Source organism: Cyprinodon tularosa, unplaced genomic scaffold (assembly GCF_016077235.1).
Source record: "Cyprinodon tularosa strain WSP-4 unplaced genomic scaffold, ASM1607723v1 ctg344, whole genome shotgun sequence".
Classification (NCBI taxonomy): Eukaryota; Metazoa; Chordata; class Actinopteri; order Cyprinodontiformes; family Cyprinodontidae; genus Cyprinodon; species Cyprinodon tularosa.
Window position 1 is genome coordinate 100,622 of NW_024039057.1, and position 24,910 is coordinate 125,531.

Genomic DNA, 24,910 nt, shown 5'->3' on the forward strand with positions numbered 1-24,910 from the left:
TAAAGCTAAACAAAAATATATTTCTGCTATTTCTGCGGTCATGTGGTGAGACTGAAAAACAGAACAATATTATCTTAATATAAATTCATTTATTTGTTTTAAGAGTTTTTTGTTTGTTGGTTGGTTTGTTTGCAAACAAAGAATTATATTGGATATTATTATATTTCCAAAGCTATGGCGCCCTGCTCCTATTATATGCATTGGAGGCAGGATGAAAAAAAAAGAGATAATCTTACTTTTAACCTCCCAAGGCCTTATTACACTGTGGCTGCAGGGGGCGCTGTTGCGACTTGCTGTTGGCAGACTCTTAAAAAAAAAAAAAAAAAAAAAAAAAAAAACATAGAAAGTATGTAATTAATAAACAAATATAAACTCATTTTGGACACACTGATAAGTACCCGTACTCACTAATTATATAAAGTGTGTATGGAGAGTGACGTCACATGGCACTGAATACAGGAGAAATATATGAAAGGAGCTGGATAGTAACGGGACTTTTAGAAATAAGCAAACTCAAAAAATTTGAAAATTATGTTTTTTTATGTTTTTGTAACTTAAAAATGGAGTAAAGTAAATTTTTATCATGTAAAGTTATTTTTTATTAAATAAATCAAAATAACTTTTTTTTTGTATGCCCGTTTCATTTTAAAACAGATTTATTTTAGGAAAATCCATCAAAGCGTGCAGAGATCTATCTGTATAATTGTATGTGCCCATTTAAACCATTACTGACACACTTTTAACGTAGAACTTTATGATATGATGATGATGATGATAACAGATAGCAGTATTGGAAAAAATTGCCTCTAGGTTTGAAATGACAAAGGAGCTTGCGGATATATGTACAGGACATCAACCAAGTGGTTAATATTGATAAATGCCAACTGACAGTAATGTTTAAACTCTCTACCTTTAATCTAATATTCTTACTAAACAAATAGATAAAACAAATAGATAAAACTAAGATTTAAGCGAGAAAATACTAAATATAACATGCACCAATCTGGTTGCATGGGGGTATGTGTGCATACATTTCACACATGACATTTTATTAAAGTACATTTATGTCTGATAATAGTCACTCTGGCTGATTGTAACCAAAGCTAAGCTATCTTACTATAACAGGAACATAAATTTAAAAGCATCAATTTGCCAACCCCATAGTTTGCACCCAGGTTACAGAAAAACAGATAGCACAGAGGTATTAACTGGCAAAAGAGTATATGGTATTATATATATCATAATATAAAAGTAAAAAAAAAAAAATAGTCAAGTAATTGCAGAAGATGGCTACATCAGAAAACATTTGCCCAAAACCTTCTGAAAAAGAGAAATTGTGTTAACTCAAAGAGCTGGAGAGGTTTCTGTCAGGTAGATGTGGATGTAATCTCTGTGTGATAAAACTCTCTTGTGTTCTCCATGATGTCTAGATAAGGGACGGGGTTGAAGCACGGACTCTTGTCATTCATATAAAATACCAGTACCCACAGAGAAAGATGGCTGCAGCTGCATCTTGCTGTAGATTGACTTTTCTTCAGATGGAGCCTGCTATGCCCTGGCATGTAAGGTTTGTTTTGGGAACTTATGCCAGGTATTTTTCCATAGATGATATCTGCTGTAGAGCCTGGTGGTAATCCTTTCCCTAGGCTACTGAGGATCTGGAGGAGTTCCCCAATTCACCTAATGGGAAACCTATCTGGCAAATGGAGGCCATGGAAATCTCAAATAAAATCTGTTATGTCATATAATAATAATATATAAAATAATTTCTGATTGGAAGTGTTTTAGATTTCTATATCTACCATGTAAACTTCTGAACTATACAATCTTTTATTCATATATCACAAACAATCGTAATAAATACATTGAAGTTTTTGGTTGTATTGTGACAAAATGCAAAAATGTTTTGCCCAATTTACATATAAGGAACCAGTATTGGTATTTACTGTGTAAAACACTAGATCTTAATTTAATTTTACCGTCGCCAACATCCCATCCATGGCCTCAAAGGATTATACACAGTCAAGAGCTGATTAGTTCATATTAGCAAGCCAGCACTAATTTAAGAGGTAATTTGGCTCCCATTACACCTGTTACATATAAGCAGGTGTTAGCATTGTGAGCATATGATGACAGTGGCCTTTAGCGAGTCTTTTTATACCAACACTTAAGAGGTTTGAGGCTAATCTCATGTTCCCTCTCTCTGAAATTCTTTAATATTGAAGTCCTGCTGTTCCCCTCCCTAGTGTAAAGCTGGTGTATTTGATAAACTGGCCTTGGGATTGGTAGGGGGAAAAAAAACAAACGCGTGTTAAAAAGATGTCTGACCGCGGGTTACACGCTGTCACCATGACTTCATCATGTCTGCCTTTGCCACTTGCAAAAGGTTGAATCCCCAAGGCTGGCTGTGCTACATCATTGTCGCGGCACACAAACATGTACGTCTCGCACACACCAGCCCCCTTTTTTTACCCTCATGGCTCCATTGTGGCATCATGTTTGTTTATTTCGCTTAGGGTTGCAGCTAGTTGCATCCGGATTACATTTTTCAGATTTTTCAATAATACACCAGTTTCTTTTCTTTACAGGAAGATAGGTTAATATTGTGGAAAGAAAAGGTCATAAGCGTCGGGTGGACAGGTAGCCCTAGATATCGTCTGACAGGTTTTCACTGTTAGTATGTTGCATGCAATCGGGGACAGAGGTGTCTTCAGTGGGCTTCATGTGGGTTCAGTGTTATGCGCTAAGACAGAAGCTGATGTTGCAAATTCTCATAGCTGTCCTGTTGTAGTTCACAGATGGCTTATTTACAAATATGAGCTGTGATTTTTTACTCCCTATAAGTACAACACATTTTATAAATGCATAACAGACAGAAATACAGTGGCTGGCCAACAATTCACTGTATAATAATGAAAGTAATTAAATATTTGTAAACTTTTTTCTCTTTTTTTCTGACTAATGAGAGATGTCAGGTTGGTTGTAGTGCTTAGCAACATTATTTAGATGCCTGATTCCTTCTTTTTCATTATAAATTCCATAATATTTAAGTATTTGGTTGGAATTTTCCTGTCGACAGTTTCTCTGAAATGAGCAGCGGATTTCTGCTGCTTATTTCAGACTTACAGGTGCTGGTCATAAAATTAGAATATCATGAAAAAGTAGATTGATTTCAGTAATTCCATTTAAAAAGTGAAACTTGTATATTATATTCATACATTACATACAAACTCATATATTTCAGATGTTTATTTTGTTTAATTTTGATGATTACAAATGACAACAAATGAAAATCTCAAATTCATCATATCAGAAAATTAGAATATTGTGAAAAGGTTCAAAATTGATGGCCCCTGGTGCCACACTCTAATCAGCTAATTAACTCAAACCACCTGCAAAAGCCTTTAAATGGTCTTTCAGTCTAGTTCTATAGGCTACACAATCATGGGGAAGACTGCTGACTTGACAGTTGTCCAAAAGACGACCATCGACACCTTGCACAAGGAGGGCAAGACACAAAAGGTCATCGCTAAAGAGGCTGGCTGTTCACAGAGCTCAGTGTCCAAGCACATTAATAGAGAGGCGAAGGGAAGGAAAAGATGTGGTCGAAAAAAGTGTACAAGCAAGAGAGATAACCGCACCCTGGAGAGGATTGTGAAACAAAACCCATTCAAAAATGTGGGGGAGATTCACAAAGAGTGGACTGCAGCTGGAGTGAGTGCTTCAAGAACCACCACACACAGACGTATGAAAGACATGGGTTTCTGCTGTCGCATTCCTTGTGTCAAGCCACTCTTGAACCACAGACAGCGTCAGAAGCGTCTTGCCTGGGCTAAAGAGAAACAGGACTGGACTGCTGGTGAGTGGTCCAAAGTCATGTTCTCTGATGAAAGTAAATTTTGCATTTCCTTTGGAAATCAAGGTCCCAGAGTCTGGAGGAAAAGAAGAGAGGCACTTCATCCACGTTGCTTGAAGTCCAGTGTAAAGTTTCCACAGTCAGTGATGGTTTGGGGTGCCATGTCATCTGCTGGTGTTGGTCCATTGTGTTTTCTGAGGTCCAGGGTCAACGCAGCCACATACCAGGAAGTTTTAGAGCACTTCATGCTTCCTGCAGCTGACCAACTTTTTGGAGATGCAGATTTCATTTTCCAACAGGACTTGGCACCTGCACACAGTGCCAAAGCTACCAGTACCTGGTTGAAGGACCATGGTATCCCTGTTCTTAATTGGCCAGCAAACTCTCCTGACCTTAACCCCATAGAAAATCTATGGGGTATTGTGAAGAAGAAGATGCAATACACCAGACCCAACAATTCAGAAGAGCTAAAAGCCACTATTAGAGCAACCTGGGCTATCATAACACCTGAGCAGTGCCACAGACTGATCGACTCCATGCCACGCCGCATTGCTGCAGTAATACAGGCCAAAGGAGGCCCAACTAAATACTGAGTGCTGTACATGCTCATACTTTTCATGTTCATACTTTTCAGTTGGCCAACATTTCTATAAATCCTTTGTTTTTATTGGTCTTCAGTAATATTCTAATTTTCTGATATGATGAATTTGAGATTTTCATTTGTTGTCATTTGTAATCATCAAAATTAAACAAAATAAACATCTGAAATATATGAGTTTGTATGTAATGTATGAATATAATATACAAGTTTCACTTTTTAAATGGAATTACTGAAATCAATCTACTTTTTCATGATATTCTAATTTTATGACCAGCATCTGTATTTGGGACCTGTTGGCCTCTGAATGCTCCTTACTCAGCCTGCTAGTGGAGGAGGTTATTAATGAATGTCAGATTTGTAGTTTCTATGCAGTCTTTCCAATTCTACAAGATACTCTACATAATTTCAAATCTTTAAATATCTTTTTACAACAGGCTTCCCCTGTCTTTATAATGCTGTTTCATTATCAATCCTCTCTGACAAACCTTTTTCATTGAAAGATAATGTTAATATCAATAGGTTCACACCCCCAGAGCATCCCCTTTAGTCCAAAAAGACACACCTGCTCCCAGTTTCTCTGCTCACTGAACAATCACCCAAAGTTATACAGGCTGCTGCTTTTCTTCTTTGGCCTCAGCATAAGGTTTTTGTGCATCATGAAGCAGTGCAGAAACATGCAGTGTAATTGCAGTCATGGCAAAGCTGCAGGCTGGGATAATCTAAGAGGCTGCAGTGCGTAATGTGGATTGTTTGGCTCACCGTAGCCTAAAGACATAGTTCACTGTACTAATCCTTTCTAAAGGTCATGCAGCTGCATTAGCAAAGAGAATGCGCTCTGTGGGTCCAACTGCATTTTTAGGGTTTTAGTTTGTATGTTTTTGTTCACTACTGAAGCTCTGAAGGGGGATGAAAATGTAAAACAGGATGTGATGTTTTCATTCTGGCCACCACAGCGTTTCCCTCAGATTTTAACTTGGGTTTTAATTTCTCAGCCAGCTGCCGCTGCTCGTCGTGCTGTTTCTCACTTTCAGCATGCCAGCAGCTGCAGCAGCCGTGTTCTGGGGAGTTATAGCTGAGCTGGAATTGGTTGGGGGACAGTAGGATCGTGAGGCTAAGCCTCGTCTTCAACCTCTGAAGATTTCTGCACGTTGCCTTGAGCTGTAAAGCCTCTGTTGTGGATGTGGGGCCTGCACTCCAATTCCAGGTGCTTAGCTCTGCTGGCCCGCAGTTTAGAAGTATATAAGGTTCTTCAATAAATGTTTTTTTTTAAAGAATTACTGGCTTATATTAAGCATCAAAAAAGCGTCCCCTCTCATTGAATAACGGGTTAATGGTAGAAACACAAGTGCAGTTAGAATCCACATAATTAGCGAGAGTTGTAGGGTCTCACAGGAAAACTTAAAACAGAGGTTAAAGAGGCATGTCAGACACATCTGCATGCACTAGGGTAATGATTTGCATGGAATGAATTTTAATTTGATAGCCAATCTAAATCCGAGGCCGGTGGCCCTCAGTCGCATGAAACAAGACATCAAATATGTCCCTGCAGTCACAGAGAGCATGGAGCCGAGAGTGTCGACCGCCCGAAGACATCCCTGGTCCGCATCCAGCATGCATAAATTGCCCCCCCTCCCCCTCTCTCTTTCTCCGAATGTGTGTGTGAAGTGACCAATGCAGTCAGTCAGCTGATGACACAACTGTGAACCTGCCCTCAGCCATATGAAGTGACTTTGAAAGTGTCCCTCTCTGCCTGAGTCAAACATTTGGTCATGTATTTAGCTGCTGCGAGTTTAGGCTGTTCATTAAATCTGACTTTGACCTGGATTCATTTATGTTTAAGAAGAAAATAACCAATCACATTCATTTACAGCTACACCTGAGTGCCATCGAGAGATCTTGAGTTAAAAAAAGTGAAGAGGTGCATAAACTGAAACACATTTATTTCACAGAACATGGATTTCAAAGAATATTTTGAACTAATTAAAACTCACTTTAAATATATATTCCCCACATATATATATATATATATATATATATATATATATATATATATATATATATATATATATATATATATATATATATATATATATATATATATATATATATATATATATATATAAAAGATAAGTAATATGGCATTTGTTTTTAATCATCATTTTATTTTGAATTTTTAACTATCTCAACAGTAAAAAAAAAACTTTAAAGAAGCCAGCATAATTGTCTCAAATCAATCAATTCTAAAATCTATAAAGTTGACTGTAAATAGGTATAGAACTTCTAATTCTTACTATTCCTGAACTGTTTTGCTTCCCTTAAGATAATATAAAGTCGTAATGTTATTCATTATTTTTAAAATAAAAGATATTGATTTATTGTAAAAAATATTTTGGCAAAGAAACAATTTATTTAGCAAAAATGTATGCATCCAACAGTTCACTATATATAGTAAATTTTGCAGTGTAAAAGTAACACTTTAAGAGTTAAATTTAACACCAATCCAAGTGATTTTGGTCCCACTATGAATTAGTGTTAAATTAACTCTCTACATAGTGTATCTTACTCCAGTTCACAAAAAATAATGCAACCACTTTTGGCATTTACTTAATCATATTTACCGGTAGTTACTTAAGCACAATTGTTTCATGTCCTACCCTGCTAACATGAATCAATTGCGTGAAGTAACTAAATATGATTAAGTAAATGCCAAAAGTGGTGGCAATATTAAAAGAGTCAATGTACTTTGACACTACATATTTATACGTGTCTGAGATAAGTCCTGCATACCCAAGGCTGCAAAGTTCCCTTATAGGGTGCACTTTGGACTATATCAGTTTTTAAGAATGACCCAGTCAAAGTCTGCATTTGTGGGGTCAAGCTTGTATATATCAAAATCTGCAGGAATCAGAATCAGAAATCAAAGAGTTGACTCAACAAATTCTTCACTTCAGGGGTGGATATAAATACATGCCACACTTTTCAGATATTTAATTTGATAAAAATGTTCAGGAATGAATAAAACACTGATTTTATTATGGTGGTGCAAAGTTGTAAGGAGGCTGTTAGTTTCAGCATACTGAATGTGAGGAAAAGTAGCACAGAGTTAAATTTCATTAGATCTGACACTGAGCTGCAAAAGAGTCCACATTAACCCGGACCTCCAGAGGTGCAGACTTTAAATCGTTCGTTTAGACACTATTTTGTAAATGATTACTCCCATTCATGCGTACACCCCGCTGTTTTAATTTGAAGTTCTCCCTTCCGGTCGTGCAAACAGCTGGACGCAGCTGTGTGCGCTCACCCCTCCATCCAGCCAAGGCGCGCATCTCCTGTTCGCTCACAGCCGCCCGGGGGACTGAAGACGCGGATTGAAGCGGTGGAGACACTTCAGCGCACTTTCACAACTTCTTCTACCTCCGCCTGCCTCATCGCCTCCCTCTCATAACTGTCACAATTGCCCTCCAGCGCGGCTCGTCGGGTTTTCTGGCGTCCGTCGGTCCACGCGCGGCCCGGAGGAAGTGGTCCGTGGTCTTTGCGGTGACCGCCGTCGCCATGGTTCTCCTGGCTCTGACCATCGCTGTCCCCCTGCTGCTCCTCCGCTCCCCGGACACCTCCGCTCACTACTATGAGATGATGGGCACCTGTCGGATGGTCTGTGACCCGTACAGCCCCAAACCGGGGGGAGCCACCGCCATGGAGGTGAGCCAGAATGTGAACGGGGTTGCTCCCCTGCCGCCGATGGCACAAGGGACGCGCGGCGAGCCGGGGCGACCCGGTAAGCCCGGACCCAGGGGTCCTCCGGGGGAACCTGGACCCCCCGGACCGAGGGGACCGCCGGGAGAGAGGGGGGACAATAAACTGGCGTTCACCGCTTTAGCTGGAGCTGCTGGAGCTGCGGGAGGGGACACCGGTGATGGAGACGGCGCAAACTCCACAATGAGCGGCTACAGGATCGCTTTTTACGTGGGGCTGAAAAACCCACACGAGGGATATGAGGTGCTCAAGTTCGACGACGTGATCACAAACTTGGGAAACCACTATGACTCGAGCACAGGGAAGTTCACCTGCCATGTGTCCGGGATCTACTTCTTCACCTACCATGTGCTGATGCGCGGAGGGGATGGCACCAGCATGTGGGCCGACCTGTGCAAAAACGGACAGGTAGAGCTGACTCAGAGTATGGAGGAGGGTTCAATGGGTAGTCTGAATATTCCACCAACATTTCTATAACATTTAGGTTCTCTTATGGGGAATGTTGTCTAAAGCTATACAGCTGGGTAGGATTTTACGCATGCAGTGCGCACAGCATGGCACAGGCACCTCGTTTTCATTTTACCTGACGCAAAATCTTTTCAAACTTTCAATAAATATAGGCTACCTTTCGATAAATTCAGTCTCTATTCTCATAGATTCCCAGATTTTTTAAGAGCTACTATTCCATATATCCTCTGGATGGCTGCTCTTTCATCCTTTCCTTTAAATCTGCAGCTCGATGCATTTTAAGGATGAAAGAGACACAATCCTAAAAGTTAATGAGTCATGTATGAAAACCCAATAATTTCAGTGGATAAATAAATCTATATATACATTTATACATCTATAAATCACTTTAAACATTCCCCCAAAACTTGCAAAGTAAAGAAATTCAATATGAATATTGAAAATAATGAGAACAATTTTAGATTTCATACATAAAATTAGGGTTTTTTAATAATCTTTTGTGACCACTGGTGCCCCGCCCATCATGGATGGATGGATTTGAAAATGCAAAGCTTAATTTAGAACTAATCATTGTATACATATGGTAGAATAAAGAATAAAAAATAATTATACCAAGCTATCAAGTCATTTTATTTTTGACAAGTTTACAACATCAAATATATTTGTTCATAAATTATGTAAAACAGAAATGAATATAATAAATATTTATTTTTAAATGTCTCATTAACTTATAACAAAATTAATATTTCATTAGTTAATCATCAGAGTAAAATTGCAGTTATTTGAAATCTATTTCTCTTTCATGTGTAATGTATAGTATGACATGTGATTGGTTAAGATCCAAAGCAATTCAACTACAGACCTGGTTTAGAGCATCGTTGTGTCTGCTAACTCATTTGAATGTCGAGGCTGACAGAACTAACCCTGAAATAACCAAACAGATGATGAATTAGTAAATAATAAATTAAAGCTTTAAATTTTATAATCATGATTTAAAACCTTATAAAATGTAAGGGTTTGTGGCACTTTTGGCCTTCCATCCTGCAGACTAACATGACAAATACTTCTTAAGGCTTTTAACAAAGCATTAAATCCTGAAGTCTCTAAGCTGCTTCTTTAGATTTGATTCTATCATATTGTATTTATATTCTATCATATTGTATTGCTAACTTAAGCCTTGAATCAACTTTTGAAGGTTTGAAATTACAATTTAACATTTTTTCCACACCACTGCTATTCTATTTTGCCTCTTAGGTCTATGTGAACTTTTACCCCTCAGTCTTTATATCCAATATGTTTAATAAAGTGATAATTACTCTTCTTTATTCTTATTACACCAGGTCCGGGCCAGTGCAATAGCTCAAGACGCAGACCAGAACTATGACTACGCCAGTAACAGTGCTGTGCTACACTTGGACTCTGGAGATGAGGTTTATGTTAAATTGGATGGAGGAAAAGCTCATGGAGGCAATAACAACAAGTATAGCACCTTCTCTGGTTTCATCTTGTACCCTGATTAAACCCGCTAACACAGCAAGCGCTTTGGACTGAAATAAAGGTTAATTATGTTGTTCTTCTTTTGCACACCTGTTCAAGTTTACAGACTCATCTGAACCTATATGCTGTAAAAATCATATTGAAGGAGTTTTGTATATGATCCATATTTATTTGAACTGAAGTTTAAATATATTAATATAAAACTGTGTGTGAGAAATTTCATGTTCCAGATTTACAGAACGCCATAAATGATCTTGGAGGAAATGTTCCTGGTTTAACTCTAAAACCATTTGAGGACAATAAAAGGCCTCAAAGGTTATTGATATTTTGCTGATGGGTTCTAAGGCACCTTGTGTAATAACAGCAATATTTCAAAGGAAGCGCAAAAGCATGAAAGTACTGCAAGAGAGTCACTATTTAACAGTTGACTCTAAACATTATTTTTTTTTTTTTGGCAAATGACAGTTTCAAAGAGATGAAGAATTTGCCAATTGGTTATGTATGGTGTAAATTGGCTTAAGTAACAAAAAACCCAACCAATTGTTTTCCTTGTGAAGACACTTTAAAACCATTTAAAAAAATATTCAGAACAGCTTTGATTTAGCTAGTAAGCTAAGAGCTATTGTGATTGTGTCTTTAGGAAATAAAACGTTGAACTAACTGGACACAATAACTATCTTTCTTTCATTTAAGTTGTATTGAAATGATTAGATTAGTCATATTTGGTTTATAATTGGAGTTTGGATTGACATCAACATCTAGTTGTATGGATGAGGAATAAATAAATACAACAGGTAGATTAATAAAGATATAATACAGCTTTTTAAAGGGACATCAGCGCTACACGGCATTTGTTTTTCTTATAAAAACAGTGTTCTTGGACTTGTGTGATTGTTGCATCTAAATCAAAACATCTCCAGAACAAAGTAGAAAACTTTTCACATGCATGCTAGTTATCAAAAATCCCCATAGCAGCTTTTTTCCCTTCCAATTCAAGTTGAATTTGGTCAGATTAATCTCATTTAGCTAAGTACGCTAGCTTTTTTCAAAAATACATTTATAAAAAGATTCTTTAAACTTGCTAAAACCTTGCTACCCTCAAATAAATGCAAGAATAGGGACTAAGTTTGTTTGAAAAAAACAAACATTCTATGTATCTTGTGGTTAGCTTATTAGCCAAATTAACACTGTTCTTAATATGTTTGTCCAGGTTTCAGGCGACTGTCAAAGTTTAAAAAAAAACATTTACAGGAACAAAAAAAAGATATAGTGTGTTGTAAATGTTCCTTTCCCACATAATATTATTTCTATGTTTAAGCAGTTTGATTTGTTTTTATCCCTGTTGAGCCAAATACAATTAAATGTACTATAAGATACGGAGATCACTCTAGAGTTTAAGTTGTTTTTTTATGTCCATTATAGAATATTAAAAGGAATGCCAATAAAGCATCTCAAATTCTCCCTTTTCATTATATTACAGTAAGACTTGAAGCCAGCATTTGTTTATCTTTAGCCATTCAGAAAGATTATGCACATTCTGTTTGAGCCAAAATATATGATATGTGATTTAAAGGTTAAATCTGAACAAATGGGATTGTAAGTGACAGAAAATAAATCTTTAGGTTTTTACATTATAATGCAGCAGGGATACTGTATCATGTATGCATTTGTGTTTCTGTATGCTGGAGATCATTAAACATATCTATGTTGGTTTTTTTCTTCATATCTCATGCTGGAAGCCAGGGAGTAGTGAATTTGGAGACAAGTCAGTAGCCTATAGATTTGAGGAATATTAAAAAAGGTAAAGCATGCATGTATTCTTAAAACATTACATAAGCACCACTCTAAGCCAGTTTTGCAATGTGCTGAAATTTGGAAATTGTATCACTAAACTGCAAAAGCTGAACTCAACAGAGCTAATATTCTGAATGCATTAAAATGATACAAGAAGATGGCTACTAGGATTGCTGCAGCATGCCACACTGTGCTGATTTGTGTAGTGGTCTGTCTTTAACAAAATAACTATTCTAACTAAAACTGTTGTCATGTTCTGTTCTTGGTTGATTTGTTCTCATATGTACCAATAAACAACTTTAAAATGTTTCGCTGTGCTGTTTTTATTTCTTTTCATATTTGCATGTTTTATTGTAAAATCCATAATTTCAATTCAGTTTATTTCTATAGCGCCAATTCACAACACATGTCATCAAGGCACTTTACAGTTCACCAGATCATCCAGTCAAATTGATTCAAAGTTTTTAATCTAAGGAAAACCAGTTGATTGCATTGAATCATTGACTCAAATGCAATCCCTCACACTAAGCATGCTTGTAGCGACAGTGGAGAGGAAAAATAGGAAGAAACCTCCAGCAGAACCAGGCACTGTTGTGTTTTTTGGTAGACAATTTTAAGATTTGCGAGAATTCCTGTGAATTTGCAGGAATGCTTATTAAAGTACACTGTCCCTGTCAAATAAATAAATAAATCCAAATCTCTGTCTGCTCTCTGAAATTAGCTATTTCTTTTTCAGTAGTCATTTTTTACATATAAGCAGAGAGATTGCTGGTAACCTGCCTGCACATATTTTGGCACTAATAATAGCTGCCTGCTCTTATGGGCTGTGATGCATTTTCATGAACAAATTGGGAGTCTCTGTAGAGCCATTTAGGGCCATCCCTGGAAATCTTTTGTTCTTCCACTGCTTAGGGATTTTTTTTTAAGTTAATGCTCCAAAGAAAGTCTCCTTTGCTGAAAGTTAAGCTTTAAACTTGAAAACGTGATTTGAATCATGGGAATGCATACTTGTGTTATATTACTTGGATTTGAACAATTAGAATAAAAAAGCTCCAAGACTAGATAATAAAGATGTATTGTGCAGCTTCTGTCCTAAATCATCACATAAATCTTTTGTTTAAATTAAGTGTGACAGTTTGGAATCGAAAACATTTTACGTGCAGCTCCACTTGAAATACTGTTTTCGTTTTTACTTTGAAGGACAGTCACATGGCTTCCTGACAACAGAGATCAGAGAAAATCCTAATATGACATAAGGTGATGGAATATAAATAAGGTACTTTAGGTGTTGAAAAAAATCTTAAGCGATGTGAAATATGAAACTGAGTGATAGCCGAGCCCTCGTTCTCTCTCTGTTTCATTCCTGATGAGCTATTTGCAAATAGTGCGCCAGCCTCACAAACCGCTGTAAGCCCTCATTAAGATGATGGCTGTTTTGTGTGCGTTTTGGATTTTCCCTTTTAATGCCTATCCCCCTGGGACGCACACAAACCAGCTGTTTACACACCACTCCTGTCACTTAGAATGGAATTGGTGAGAAACAAATATTAGTATGTCTGCTTTGATAAACCTCATTTAAGATGTTGGCTTCTTCTCCTGCTCCACACATCCAAACTTGGCTGAGCTCAGACGGGATTGTTTTGCTCCTTGGCTGTTCGAGGAAAATGGCTCCTAATAACACACCTGTTACTGCCACTTTTGGTGCTTTATCTCTGTTTTTGGTGGCAGTTCTGTACTGAATTATCGAAAATGTATAGTTTCATAAAAATATCATGCTACACTTTTATTGTTTATTATATTTTATATAATTTTTAGATAATGTGTAAAAGCTAGCCATATAAACCCGGTTTACTCACAAATGAAGGCAAACTTGGACATTTTGCCTAATCGACCCCAAACTCATGCTCCCACTCATGTTTGGAGGTGACCTCAAATTACAATTAGAGTTCCAATCAGAAGTCTATCTGCATCCCTGTCAAGACACCAAGTGTTCATTGTCCAAAGTGAGACCCCCATTCCCCCCTTGTGCTAATTTGTCTCATTCAAAGGGCTCTCAGAGGGTTGCAAGTACCTGGTTCAAGTCCACTCTGGGTTCCTGAGCAAGACCCTTAACCCCACCCTGCTCCACGGGCGCCGCACAATGGCAGCCCACTGCTCCCCAAGGGGATGGGTTAAATGCAGAGGTAAGATACTCCAATGTGAGATCAATAAAGTTCAATTAAAATTGAAATCAAATAAAAAATTTAATAAAATGAAAAAGTATTAAAAATGCAAAATCTAAATTGTTTAGGGCCGAGTTGATTGAGTATATGAGCGCTATGTTAGCAAGCTAGCACTAGGTAGCTTCAGCCCACCATCAACTAACTTTTGGCTCTTAATTCCTCTGTTTGACACGGCTTCAAAGCTACAGTATAGACTGAGAAGCAGACTGTGCTCTGGTGTTGTGTTCATTTTATTAGACCGCTGGGCTGCTACGCTGTAAATGATCCCACCCAAATTGCAATGATGATCAACAAGACAAACATCCATCCATCCATCCTTTTTTGTCTGATGATTTATCCCAGCTGGGGTTGCGAGGGGTGCTGGTGCCTATATCCAGCTGTCTATGGGTGAGAGGCAGGGTGCACCCTGGACAGGTTGCCAGTCCATCACCAGGCACAAGACAAACAAATCTGTGTCAAACCAGCCTGACCTGCATCAAATATAGAATCAAAACAGGCTTTAGATTGAGTTTATGAACTTTGCCCAGTAATGGATAATATAACACCGTTCCAGAGCCAGGCCTTGGATCTGCCAGCAGTGGGGTTAGTATGGTTTACCACTGTCTACCTGACTGAGCCAGGGCCCAAGTCAAAAACGTTAACAGGACATCAACTCAACGTTGACCTGCAGGTGGAGAAAATCAAGGTTGGGTGAAGGAGTAGTTGGTTGCCAAGAGACGGTCAGCCTCAGCATGGTGTAGAACAAGACTTCTCTATAAAAGAAAGAACTGATCCAAAAAGTAACGTTTTTATTTATCAGTCTCTCTATGTTCCAACTATATCTTACGGTCTTGGGAAAATGATGACTATCATAACAACAATATTTTGTGTACAAGCAAACTAGAATGGGAAATTCAGCTATAGCATTCTGGAAATTACCCGACCAAAGGATTTCTCTCATTTTTGCCTTTGGGCCCATTAAATGCCATGACTTAATCATGAATTACAGAGGAAACCCTAATGTCTTTTTTTACCAGTGAAAGTCCCCAGCAACGTTTTTGGGTCTCCTATGGCCCAGTTTGCCTCACAGAGTTCAAAGTGTGAATAGGTGGTTCCTCAAAGTAGAATGAACTTGAAAATGCACAAATAAGGCGCCCTGGAAGCACAATAATGTTAAATTATTACAATGTTTTATTTCCTCCTTTCCTGCTCCTCCTTATTGTCAATCATTCTGGTGATAAGTTTATATAAGGCCGTCCTACATGCTCATCCACTATCTTTTTCTGTGCATGTGCACTTCCAGCCGCATATGTGTGGTCAGCCATGGTTTCATACAGTGATTGAAGCTCACCTTTCTTACCACAGTTATTTGAAAATGTCAGAGGTTCATAAGAGAAAAAGTGTCTATGAAGTGTACATGAAGAAAAGCAAGGCCTCAGAAGAGGCAGATGTATCCCACGATGCTTTGCACGGAGAGCTCTCTACGCAAAGTGTTATGGAATTTGCTTTCACAGCGGCTGGCTTTCACCATAGGCTGCCGCTACCCGACAATGGCAACTAATAACAAAGATGGCACAGGTACCGTGCGGTGGAGGAGAAGTTACATGACCAACGGGGATTAAAAAGCAGAGATAATCTGTCTGAACGGTCAGTTAACTATAAAATCCACTATATAGTCCCCGCTGTATGTGGGCTGTATGTAAGCTTGTATGAGCGATTAAAACAGCACATTTTAAATAGGGCGTGCACAAGGAGAAATGGGCTCGTGCATGCTCTGGCACAGGGCGGGTCTTTTGAAAAATCCTTCACCTTTAATATCACATAGATATGCAACAGAATAATAAACCTAGACCAATAGTTTAGTTCTACTCTTTATGAACCAAAACTTAAAGTTTCATGGCAACATGTTTCTTAAATTAAAGCACCATGGTGTTAACATGGACATAGAAAACATAAAAAAAATTCATGCATAAAATAAACAATCTTTAAAACGTAAAGTAACTGGAACTTAATGTTTCAATAAGGTCATTATGATTTCCTCCAGTAGAATATATTCCTTCTCTGTATTAGGCCTGGTTTCAACAACCCAATGCTCCACTCTGTTCCGCCCCTGTCTACTTTTTCCCAGCGTGCCCAGAGACAGGGAGAGAAACAAAAACAATATTTGGAGTTTTTCACTTGTTGTTGTAGACAAAAAACAACCCAAAAGAAAACAGCAAAGCATGGTTTCACAGGTTATCCACTGCTAAAGCAACACTAAACTTCTTTGAATAAAAGGAAAACACCAAAACTGATAAATGCAAAAGGTAGATGCCATACATGCTGATGAAGATTCCCAGTCATCCAGGTCATAGTCATTCTGTAATGGAATCCAAGCGATACAAGGCTTTGTCTATAAGACTCAAACTCACTGCGGATCCAGACATTTGAATTGAGAAAGCTTCCTGGAGAGGTGGCGAAACGTCTTCAAATCTTGGAAACCAAGTCCAGTGGATTTTTTAAAAACTTTTACGGAATAGATGCCATACATTTGAGCTGAATCGTAGGCTCCGGTTATCCTGTGTAAATTGGCAAATAAAAAGCAGACATGGGGTTTTGCTAATAAGTTTACATACCCTTGCAGAGTTTTTTCTTTCTTCAAAGGGGTGGACCCCTTTGTCCGTCACAATTTGCATGTTTTCAAAACAAAAACAAGGCTTTGTTGGGCTACTGTATAAAAACCTCGAACTTAACGCAAATTCTGACATTTTGAATTGAAAAAGCTTCTTGGATGGGAAGCAAAACATCTTCAAACTTGGAAACAAAGTCCGGTGGATTGTTTTTAATGTTCTTTTTTTGGAATGAATATGGCCTGGATGATGAGAATCTTGAACGAATGATAACAAAAATACAATTTTTTCACTCAGTTTGTAGATTTCGGGTTCGATTCCCGGCTTTTCTGCATGTAGTTGCATGCTCTCCCCTTGAATGCGTGGATTCACCCCAGCTTCCTCCCATAGTCCAAAAACATTACTCTTAGGTCAACTGACATCTCTAAATTGTCCTTAGGTGTGTGTGTGTGTGTGTGTGTGTGTGTGTGTGTGTGCGTGCGTGCGTGTGTGTGTGTGTGTGTGTGCGTGTGTGTGTGTGCGTGTGTGTGTATGTTTCTGTGTTGCCCTGTGAAACACTTGCCACCTTTCCAGGGTGTACCCCACCTCTCACCCCAAAACTGACAGAGATAGGAACTGGTCCCACCTGGACTCTGATGGACTAAGCGGGAGAAGATGGATGGTTAGTGGTTTGGTGAAGCCATTTATTGATAAACAGCTGTATTTTCTATTCATAAATCATAATGAAGTCAAAAAACAACCTAATGACCCTGATCCAAAGTACATATCCTGATGATTTTGGCCTGATAACATGCACAAAAGTAGAAACGAATGGGTTTGAATGGCTTCTAGTGGTAACCATCCTCACCTGTGAAATGTTTGCTTGTAATCAGTGTGTTTGTGCATAAAAGTAGAGGGAGTCTCTGGGATACAGGCGATTCCATATTTCATTCATTCACTGTTGTTTCTGGGTTCTGAGCCATTAGGAACGCACAAGAATTGTCAACTGATCTATGGCAAAAGGTATATGAACTTTACAAGGCAGGAAAGGGACACAAAAAGATATCCAAGGAATCACTCATGCATGTCAGCACTGTTCAAGCCGTGATTAACACATGGAAAATCAGAGGCTCTGGTAAAACCAAACTGCCATCAGGCAGACCAACAAAACCTTCAACCACAGCTGTCAGGAAAATTGTTCAGGAGGCAAAGAAAAACCCATAAATAGAAGCTGAAATACAGAACGCTCTGAAAACGAACAGCAAGGCTGTTTCAGGATGCACAATAAGGCAGCAATTACTTAACAAATTACCTAAAGTATCTAACCTTCATTATCCCAAACAGCACAACAAGCCTCAAAACTCTGGAGCAAGGTGACTTGGAGTGAGGAGAAAAATGAACGCTATATTTAGAGAGGTGTCAACAAGGCCTATGAGGAAAGGAACATAATTCCTACTGTAAAGCATGGAGGAGGATCACTGATGTTTTGGGGCTGAGTGAGCTATAAAGGAACAGGAACCTTGGTCATAGTTGAAGGAAAGATAAACGTAACATGTTATGAGAAAATAATGAGGGCACATTTTAGATCATCAATCCTGAAGCTGCACATGGGACTTACTTGGACGTTCCAACATAGCGATCCAAAACACAAAGCCAGGTCGACCTGTCATTGACTACAGCAGAACAAAGTGAAGGTTCTGGAGTGGCCATCTCTGTCTCCTGACTTCAGCATCATTGACTCCCTCTAGGGAGATCTCAAGCGAGATCTTTAGATGAACTGGGGGCTTTTTGTCGAGAAGAATGAGCAGCTTTACCATCTGAGAAAATAAAGCGCCTCATCCACAACTAACACAAAAGATTTTAAATTGTTAGAGGGGAAAATATGCGGGTATGCAAACTTTTCGTCAGGGTCATTTAGATATTTCTTGTTGTCATTATCATTTAAAAAGTGAAAACACATTTGCTTATCAATAAATGGCTTTAGTTAAACACTAACCATGGGTGACAAAGAAGTGTTTGTGTTATTGTTCATATTCTCTGAAAATGGCCAAGAAAACACAAATGTTTTTATTTATTTATACCCTTTAATCCTGTGCAAATAGCAAATAACAGCCCTTTATAGGATGAATCCTTGTTCTGTTACACTCCCAAGTGTTGCATTTTGTCCATTTTACCTTATTTGTTCCTTCATTTTAATTCCTGTGAAAGTATAAGCACCATTGTTGGTGCAAAATTTATTAAAAGTGCCATTAATGTTTAGTAATTCACGGACAAATACTATATTATTTTTTTTTCCAGGTAGGTGTATTAGTATTCAGGGCAGTTCCCCTAATATTAGCTTTTATCTAAAATTATGTCCAGGGTGTTTTTTAAGCATCCAGTCCCCTGTTGGATGAGCTAATTTCCTTGTCTAACGAAGGACTGCTTAGAGAACCTCTGCAATTATTCAACTGTGGTTTGTTTGAGTCCTTTTAGAGCCATGCAAACATCAGAGCTACAGGCCTTACTTTGCCACCTCCATTTGATGTATTTTTTATGGACAAATAGGCTGCAAACTTTAAACTGTAGGGAGTTCTGGGGAATGGGGAGAAATGAAGGTAGAAGTCTCAACTGCACAATGGAAAAAGTCCCAGTATGCTGAGTGGTAAAATTTAGAATTTATGGCATTGACTATTGTTGCACATCGGCCCACTTAAAGCACTGGAATAGAAGGATTAAAGTGCTTTGGTGATTGTTGGGGCTACATAGTATGATTTGACAATTTGGGGGACAGAGCGAGGGGTTACTTTAAGAGGCGAGTTCTGAGATAACAAGCAAGTAAACAAACAGTTTTAATTCTTAATGAGAAGGGAGCCTTTGGCACTCTTTTGGAAGCAGGCCTGGGGTTTGGTAAGCTGGCAATTCAGAATGACAATGTAAAGCACAGCATGCATGATCAATCTGGGCTTGATCTCACTAACATTTAGGGAAAAGAGAAAGATTGAGCAGGGCTATCTAAGCTGATTATCCAAAGTGAAGCTTAAGCCACTTTCACACTGAAAACCTGAGTTTTCCAAAATCGGATTTACCTGCTAAAAATCGGCTTTTGGCTCTTTTCTCATTGGACCCAAAAGCTAGCAAGCTGCGTGGCCACTGTCCCCCCACTACTGCGTGTCTGGTGATGGCATCATGCTGAGTGAGTGTTGCTGATGTTGACAGTGTGACGGAAATCTGTAAAGTAAATACTGTGGAGGAACATGGACGGGAGCCGGGGCATACTCGAAAGGTGCCTGAAACCTGCAGATGAATCTCCTCTTTTCTGCAGATCATAAGGAGCTCACAAAGCTCTATCTTGCCAGTGCTGTGCCATGTTACCCGAGTACAAGCAGAGTTGTTTTAGCTGGTTATTTAACACACGACCGGCTGTTGTTTGTATGTACCAGCTCTGGTGTTCCCACAGGATGTCAATTAGAGTCGAGGTAACTTTAACGCGGGTCACTTGGCCAAGGAAAAGGGGTAAGTGTCCACCTATCTAAGGTTTTCAGCCAAGTAGTAAGGAAGAAGGTACAAATATCTTTTGTAATTTTTGCTTGTCATCTTTAAAGATGCATTAGATGCAAACAGATTTAACAGCAGATACATCTTTCTGTGCTGCCATGTTTAATTTGGCTTAGTTGTGGGCTTGCAGCCTCTTTCTTCACATCTGTATTCCGTATTAGTACACCATGACGATCCAAAGCATTTTGAGTTGGTTCTCCAACAGTTAAAGACTGATGACAATATCGATTCTTGTGTGTTTGTTAACATACAGGTATGACGAGGAACTCATTTGCAGGCAAGGTAAAATATTTCAGGCTAACTGCAATGATCTTGGTTCTGTTGTTTTTTTCTCTAAGTTTTCAGTTTCAAGTTCATCCAGGTTTTTCCTTGTTTTCTAGCTTTATTGGTGTGTTCTAGATTCATTTAAGTTTCTTAGGTTTTTTTCTTTGTCTGTCCTCTGTTGCCCCCTTGTGTTTTTTTTTTCCCTTGGCTTCCTCATCAGCTCTAGTCACACCTGCTCCTCATCAGCTCATTAGTCCTTCCTTTGTTCAGTCAACCATAAATACACTCCATCTGCAGTCCCTCTTTGTTGGTTCCTCGTCTTACTTTTTCTCACCCTGGCTCCTTGATCCCCCCCCCCCCCCCCCCCCCCCCCCCCCCCCCGATGTCTGGTGTTCTGGTTTGTGTTTGATTTTTAAGTTGGATTTTTGGATTCCTGTTTTTGCTGCCTGATCTTTCATTAAACTTTTTAAGAACTCACCCCTGCCTGTCAGCCTCTGCATTTGGGTCCTCATAAAAACTTCCAAACAAATCTTGACACTAACTTGCAGATAAATGGCTAGGAATTAGCCTTTGTAATAACAGCAACAACAAATCAGCAGAGATGGGAAGTAACGAAGTACAAATACTTTGTTATTTGCTTATTTTTATGGCGACTTTTTACTTCTACTCCTTACATTTTTACACAAATATCTGTACTTTCTACTCCTTACATTTTAAAAAATTGGCTCGTTACTTTAGTTTTGAATCATTTCAATGGAGTAACGTTATTATTTTTCACGTCATCAATACCAAATTCAATCTAATTGGATGGGAATCTACGTTGCATTTGACGCACCACTACAAGATGAATCGACAGATTCGGCGGTATTCATTCGCGGCAAATCATTGCAGCTTGGTGGCGGCGGCGTTAGCATAGCAGTATGGACGACGAGATGATTGAAAATGAACTCAACGGAGATCTAGTCCTATTGGCAGACATCCATTTAAAATGTAGGCAACGGCATGAAAAAAGTAGTTTCTACTTTTACTTTTATACTTTAAGTAAATTTACAAGCCTGTACTTTGTTACTTTTACTTGAGTAAAGAAGTTTAATCAGTACTTCCACTTTTACCAGAGTATTTTTTAACACAAGTATCAGTACTTTTACTCAAGTACGGAAAGTGAGTACTTTTGCCATCTCTGTAAATCAGCAATTCCCTTTTCTTATCTTACAAACCAGTTAGAAGTGTTTCAATATTAGGTCCAATGTGGCTTTACAATTTCCAATTGGCTTTATTTACCAATTTATCTTTGTATGTTAACTCACTTTACTGTTGACCTTTTCCCAGTTCACCAAGATAGGTTGTGGTCATTGGTCAAGCTCCAGATGATAACAACCAGAAAAAAAATCCTTGAGTGAGTGAAACTTACTAAAATACGACTAAATGATCTTCGACCAGTTTTAAAAATGGCAAGGGTTTGACATTCTCTGTAGATCATTTGGAAATTGTATTATTACACAGTGGCCAGGTTTTATTGTCTGTCCCTTTAGGATGTTCTCTGGAGAGATTTAGAGACATGAACCGAAGCGATGATGTCACCAGCGGAGGTCTTCTGCTTAAATATGGCCCTGTAACGGCTCTCATTGCCCAGTGCAGACACATTTAGGATGAAAAGTGGAGTTGCTGACACCAACTGAGACATCAACGGCAGTACGTGTCAGGAAGTGGCTGACTGATGCTCGTGCACTCTCACGCTCACGTTTCTCCAAACAGGATAGATGATCGGCAAGCTCGGTCAGGGCGCTGTGAGCGATTGCTGACTGACAGGCTGAGTACTGAAATTCTCTGATGGATGAGATAAGTGGGCCAAGCCTTCACACACACACATGCCTTGTTCAGGGGAATTCAGGCTGACAGGCAGCTGAGCAACAGGCATCATATTGGAGTAATGATAGCATGTGTCTGCGGGCTTTCCAGCTGCTGAACCAAGCCAACTTTAGAGTGGCTGTGCTGTTGTAACTGCCATTTCTCTGATGATCATTGCAATTGATTACACTGATTATAGAGTCTAATCCTCCCGTTATAAAATACACCTGCATGCTACTGAGACCTATGCCACCAGTAGCAACGAGTGGTCTGTTTAACCTGATTACAGCAAGTGTCTACAAGCCAAACTGGCCTGAAATACTGCTGCTGACAAGCTCTTTGCACAAGCAGCCAATCATCGGGGGCATTTTTAAAACCTCTCCTCATTCTTTCACTCCAACCGTTCCCTCCCTGCGATGATTGATCCGTGTTCACGCCTTGAGATGCAAATGCCAACGCTGCATGAGTGAAATATAAAAAGGGACATCAAAAGAAAACCCTAGAGAGGGGGCATGCTGAGAATTTACACTTTGAATGACACTTTTAAAACCCTCTGCTTATCTTTCTCTTTTGTTGTGCTGTAAGCCGGTGCACCTCACAAACCTCCCAGCTAAGGGAGAGCAACAGTCTCACTAGAAAACCAAATAAAGGAGGTTAAACCGAGGAGTCATCACATTAAAGATGGAAGCGTGGAGAAAGACAAAGAGTCTGCGCAGAACCTAAATGAAAATAATTATATGTAATTGAATGATTACACAGTTAGCGAAGAACCTTTTTTTTTATCTAGGATTATTAAGAAAATACTAATACTCCTTAAGGCCTTTTAGCTTCATTTTAATAAACAATTCCAAGTTTAATGATTGAATAGAAGCTATAAATAAAAAGCTAAAATGATGTAAATTCCTTATTGCTTACAGGGAATACTGAGTTTTCCACACCTATAGATTAATACAGCACATACATTATTATTTAATCTAAATAAAAATGCATTCTAATTCAATTCCATTCATCAAAATACATCATATTGCCAAAAGTATTTGCTCAACCATCTAAATAATTTAAATGTAGGTGTTATAATCACTTCATTGGCCAAAGGTGTATAAAAGCAAGCACCTTGGCATGCAAACTGTTAAAAAAAAAAATAAAAATTATGAATGACAGCATGGAACTGAAAAAGAATGCCACCTTCCTCCCTTCTAAATATTCCACAGTCAACTATCAGCTGTATCATAAGCAGGTGGAACAACAGTAACTCTGGCACAAAGCGGTCACCAACTTTCTGCAGATTAAATTACTTCACACTTCCAAAATTAATGTGGCCTTCAGATTAGCTCAAGAGCAGAGAGTGCAAGTGCAATGCAAAGCGTTGGATGCAGTGGTGTGAAACACACTGCCACTGGATTCCAGAGCAGTTTAGATACATTTTCTGGAGTAACGAATCGTGCTTACGTGCAAATTTGATGGAGGAGTCTGGGTTTGGTATTTGCTATGATAACTTGTCTGACTTCATTGTGCCAAGTGTAAAGTTTGATGGAGGGGATTGTTCATTAGGAGCTCAGCATACCAAGGCATCTTGGACAATTCCATGTCCTGAACTTTTTGCAAACAGTTTGGAGCCCTTCCTCTTGCAACACGACTGTGCAGTGTACAAAGAAGGGTAGGAACTTGCAATTATTTTGCAAGTAAATCTGATTTTTTTTTTTTTTTTTTTTGATGAATCGATTAATAATCAATTAGCCAAAGGTTCCTTAAATAATTTTTTTTACAAAATGGAACCAGGCGAAACTAAAAGCATATTGGGAGACTAAAACCATTTTTGTTTTATCTTAAATGCAAAATTTCTTAATATTGTTTTACAATTTTGATACAATTACAGCTCTATGTGGGTTGCTCTGTCAGCTAAAGGGATGTTAAGAGTCTCTACTCCAATTAACAATTAATCGATTACTAAACTAGTTGACAATTATTTCAATAATAGATTAATAAAGATACATCGGATTGTTTCAGCCCTATTACAAAGCAATGTCCATAAAGAAATAGATGGTAGAGTCTGAACTTGACTGGCCTGCATAGTCCTGATCAAACTCTAACCCTTTCTCCCAGATATTTAAAGAAACCATTTGATTGTAGAGAATATCAAAATATTACTGAAGATCAGTAATATATATTTTAGTGAAAATATATGACCTTACTTGAATTTATGTCCATGTAGCCATACTAATTAATTCTAGCTTTCAAGATTAGTTGGAGGAGAGCAAGTTGTGAAGAGTGTGACCTCCTCCACTTTCGTCTTATCAAACTACACTAAATTAAACTTGGACCAACTGCAATAATATCTCGATTCCCTTTGGGATTTATTAACTATTTTTCAGTTGGATTGAGTTTAATGAAGTTTATAGAACTATGCTGCACTTACTGTCTGTTTGGTTCTCCTTTTAGATGATTTATTCATGATCACATCATGGCATGGAGGTGATCAGCCTGTGGTTCTGCTGATACTAAC

The 24,910-nt window shown here is 38.5% G+C and overlaps 1 protein-coding gene and 1 long non-coding RNA gene across 2 annotated transcripts in view; one reads left to right on the forward strand and one right to left on the reverse strand.

The window, feature by feature from the left end:
- Positions 1 to 243: 243 nt before the first annotated feature.
- LOC119789707 overlaps positions 244 to 24,910 on the reverse strand; it is a 52,689-nt gene continuing 28,022 nt past the window's right edge. Inside the window, exon 5 of the long non-coding RNA XR_005281615.1 lies at positions 244 to 306. This is a non-coding gene — a long non-coding RNA (uncharacterized LOC119789707). The remainder of the gene's footprint in view (positions 307 to 24,910) is intronic.
- Positions 7,644 to 12,278, forward strand: c1ql2 (complement component 1, q subcomponent-like 2). Its single transcript, XM_038294757.1, has 2 exons — positions 7,644 to 8,618; positions 10,019 to 12,278. Exons 1-2 carry the CDS (start codon positions 8,010 to 8,012, stop codon positions 10,196 to 10,198), a joined length of 789 nt encoding a protein of 262 aa, XP_038150685.1. The 5' UTR covers positions 7,644 to 8,009; the 3' UTR covers positions 10,199 to 12,278.

Bases quoted from the DNA above. Each gene is read 5' to 3' on its own strand.
- c1ql2 (XM_038294757.1), top strand. From the start codon at position 8,010: ATGGTTCTCCTGGCTCTGACCATCGCTGTCCCCCTGCTGCTCCTCCGC. The intron at 8,619-10,018 runs GTAGAGCTGACT...TTATTACACCAG, and splicing joins ACCTGTGCAAAAACGGACAG to GTCCGGGCCAGTGCAATAGC.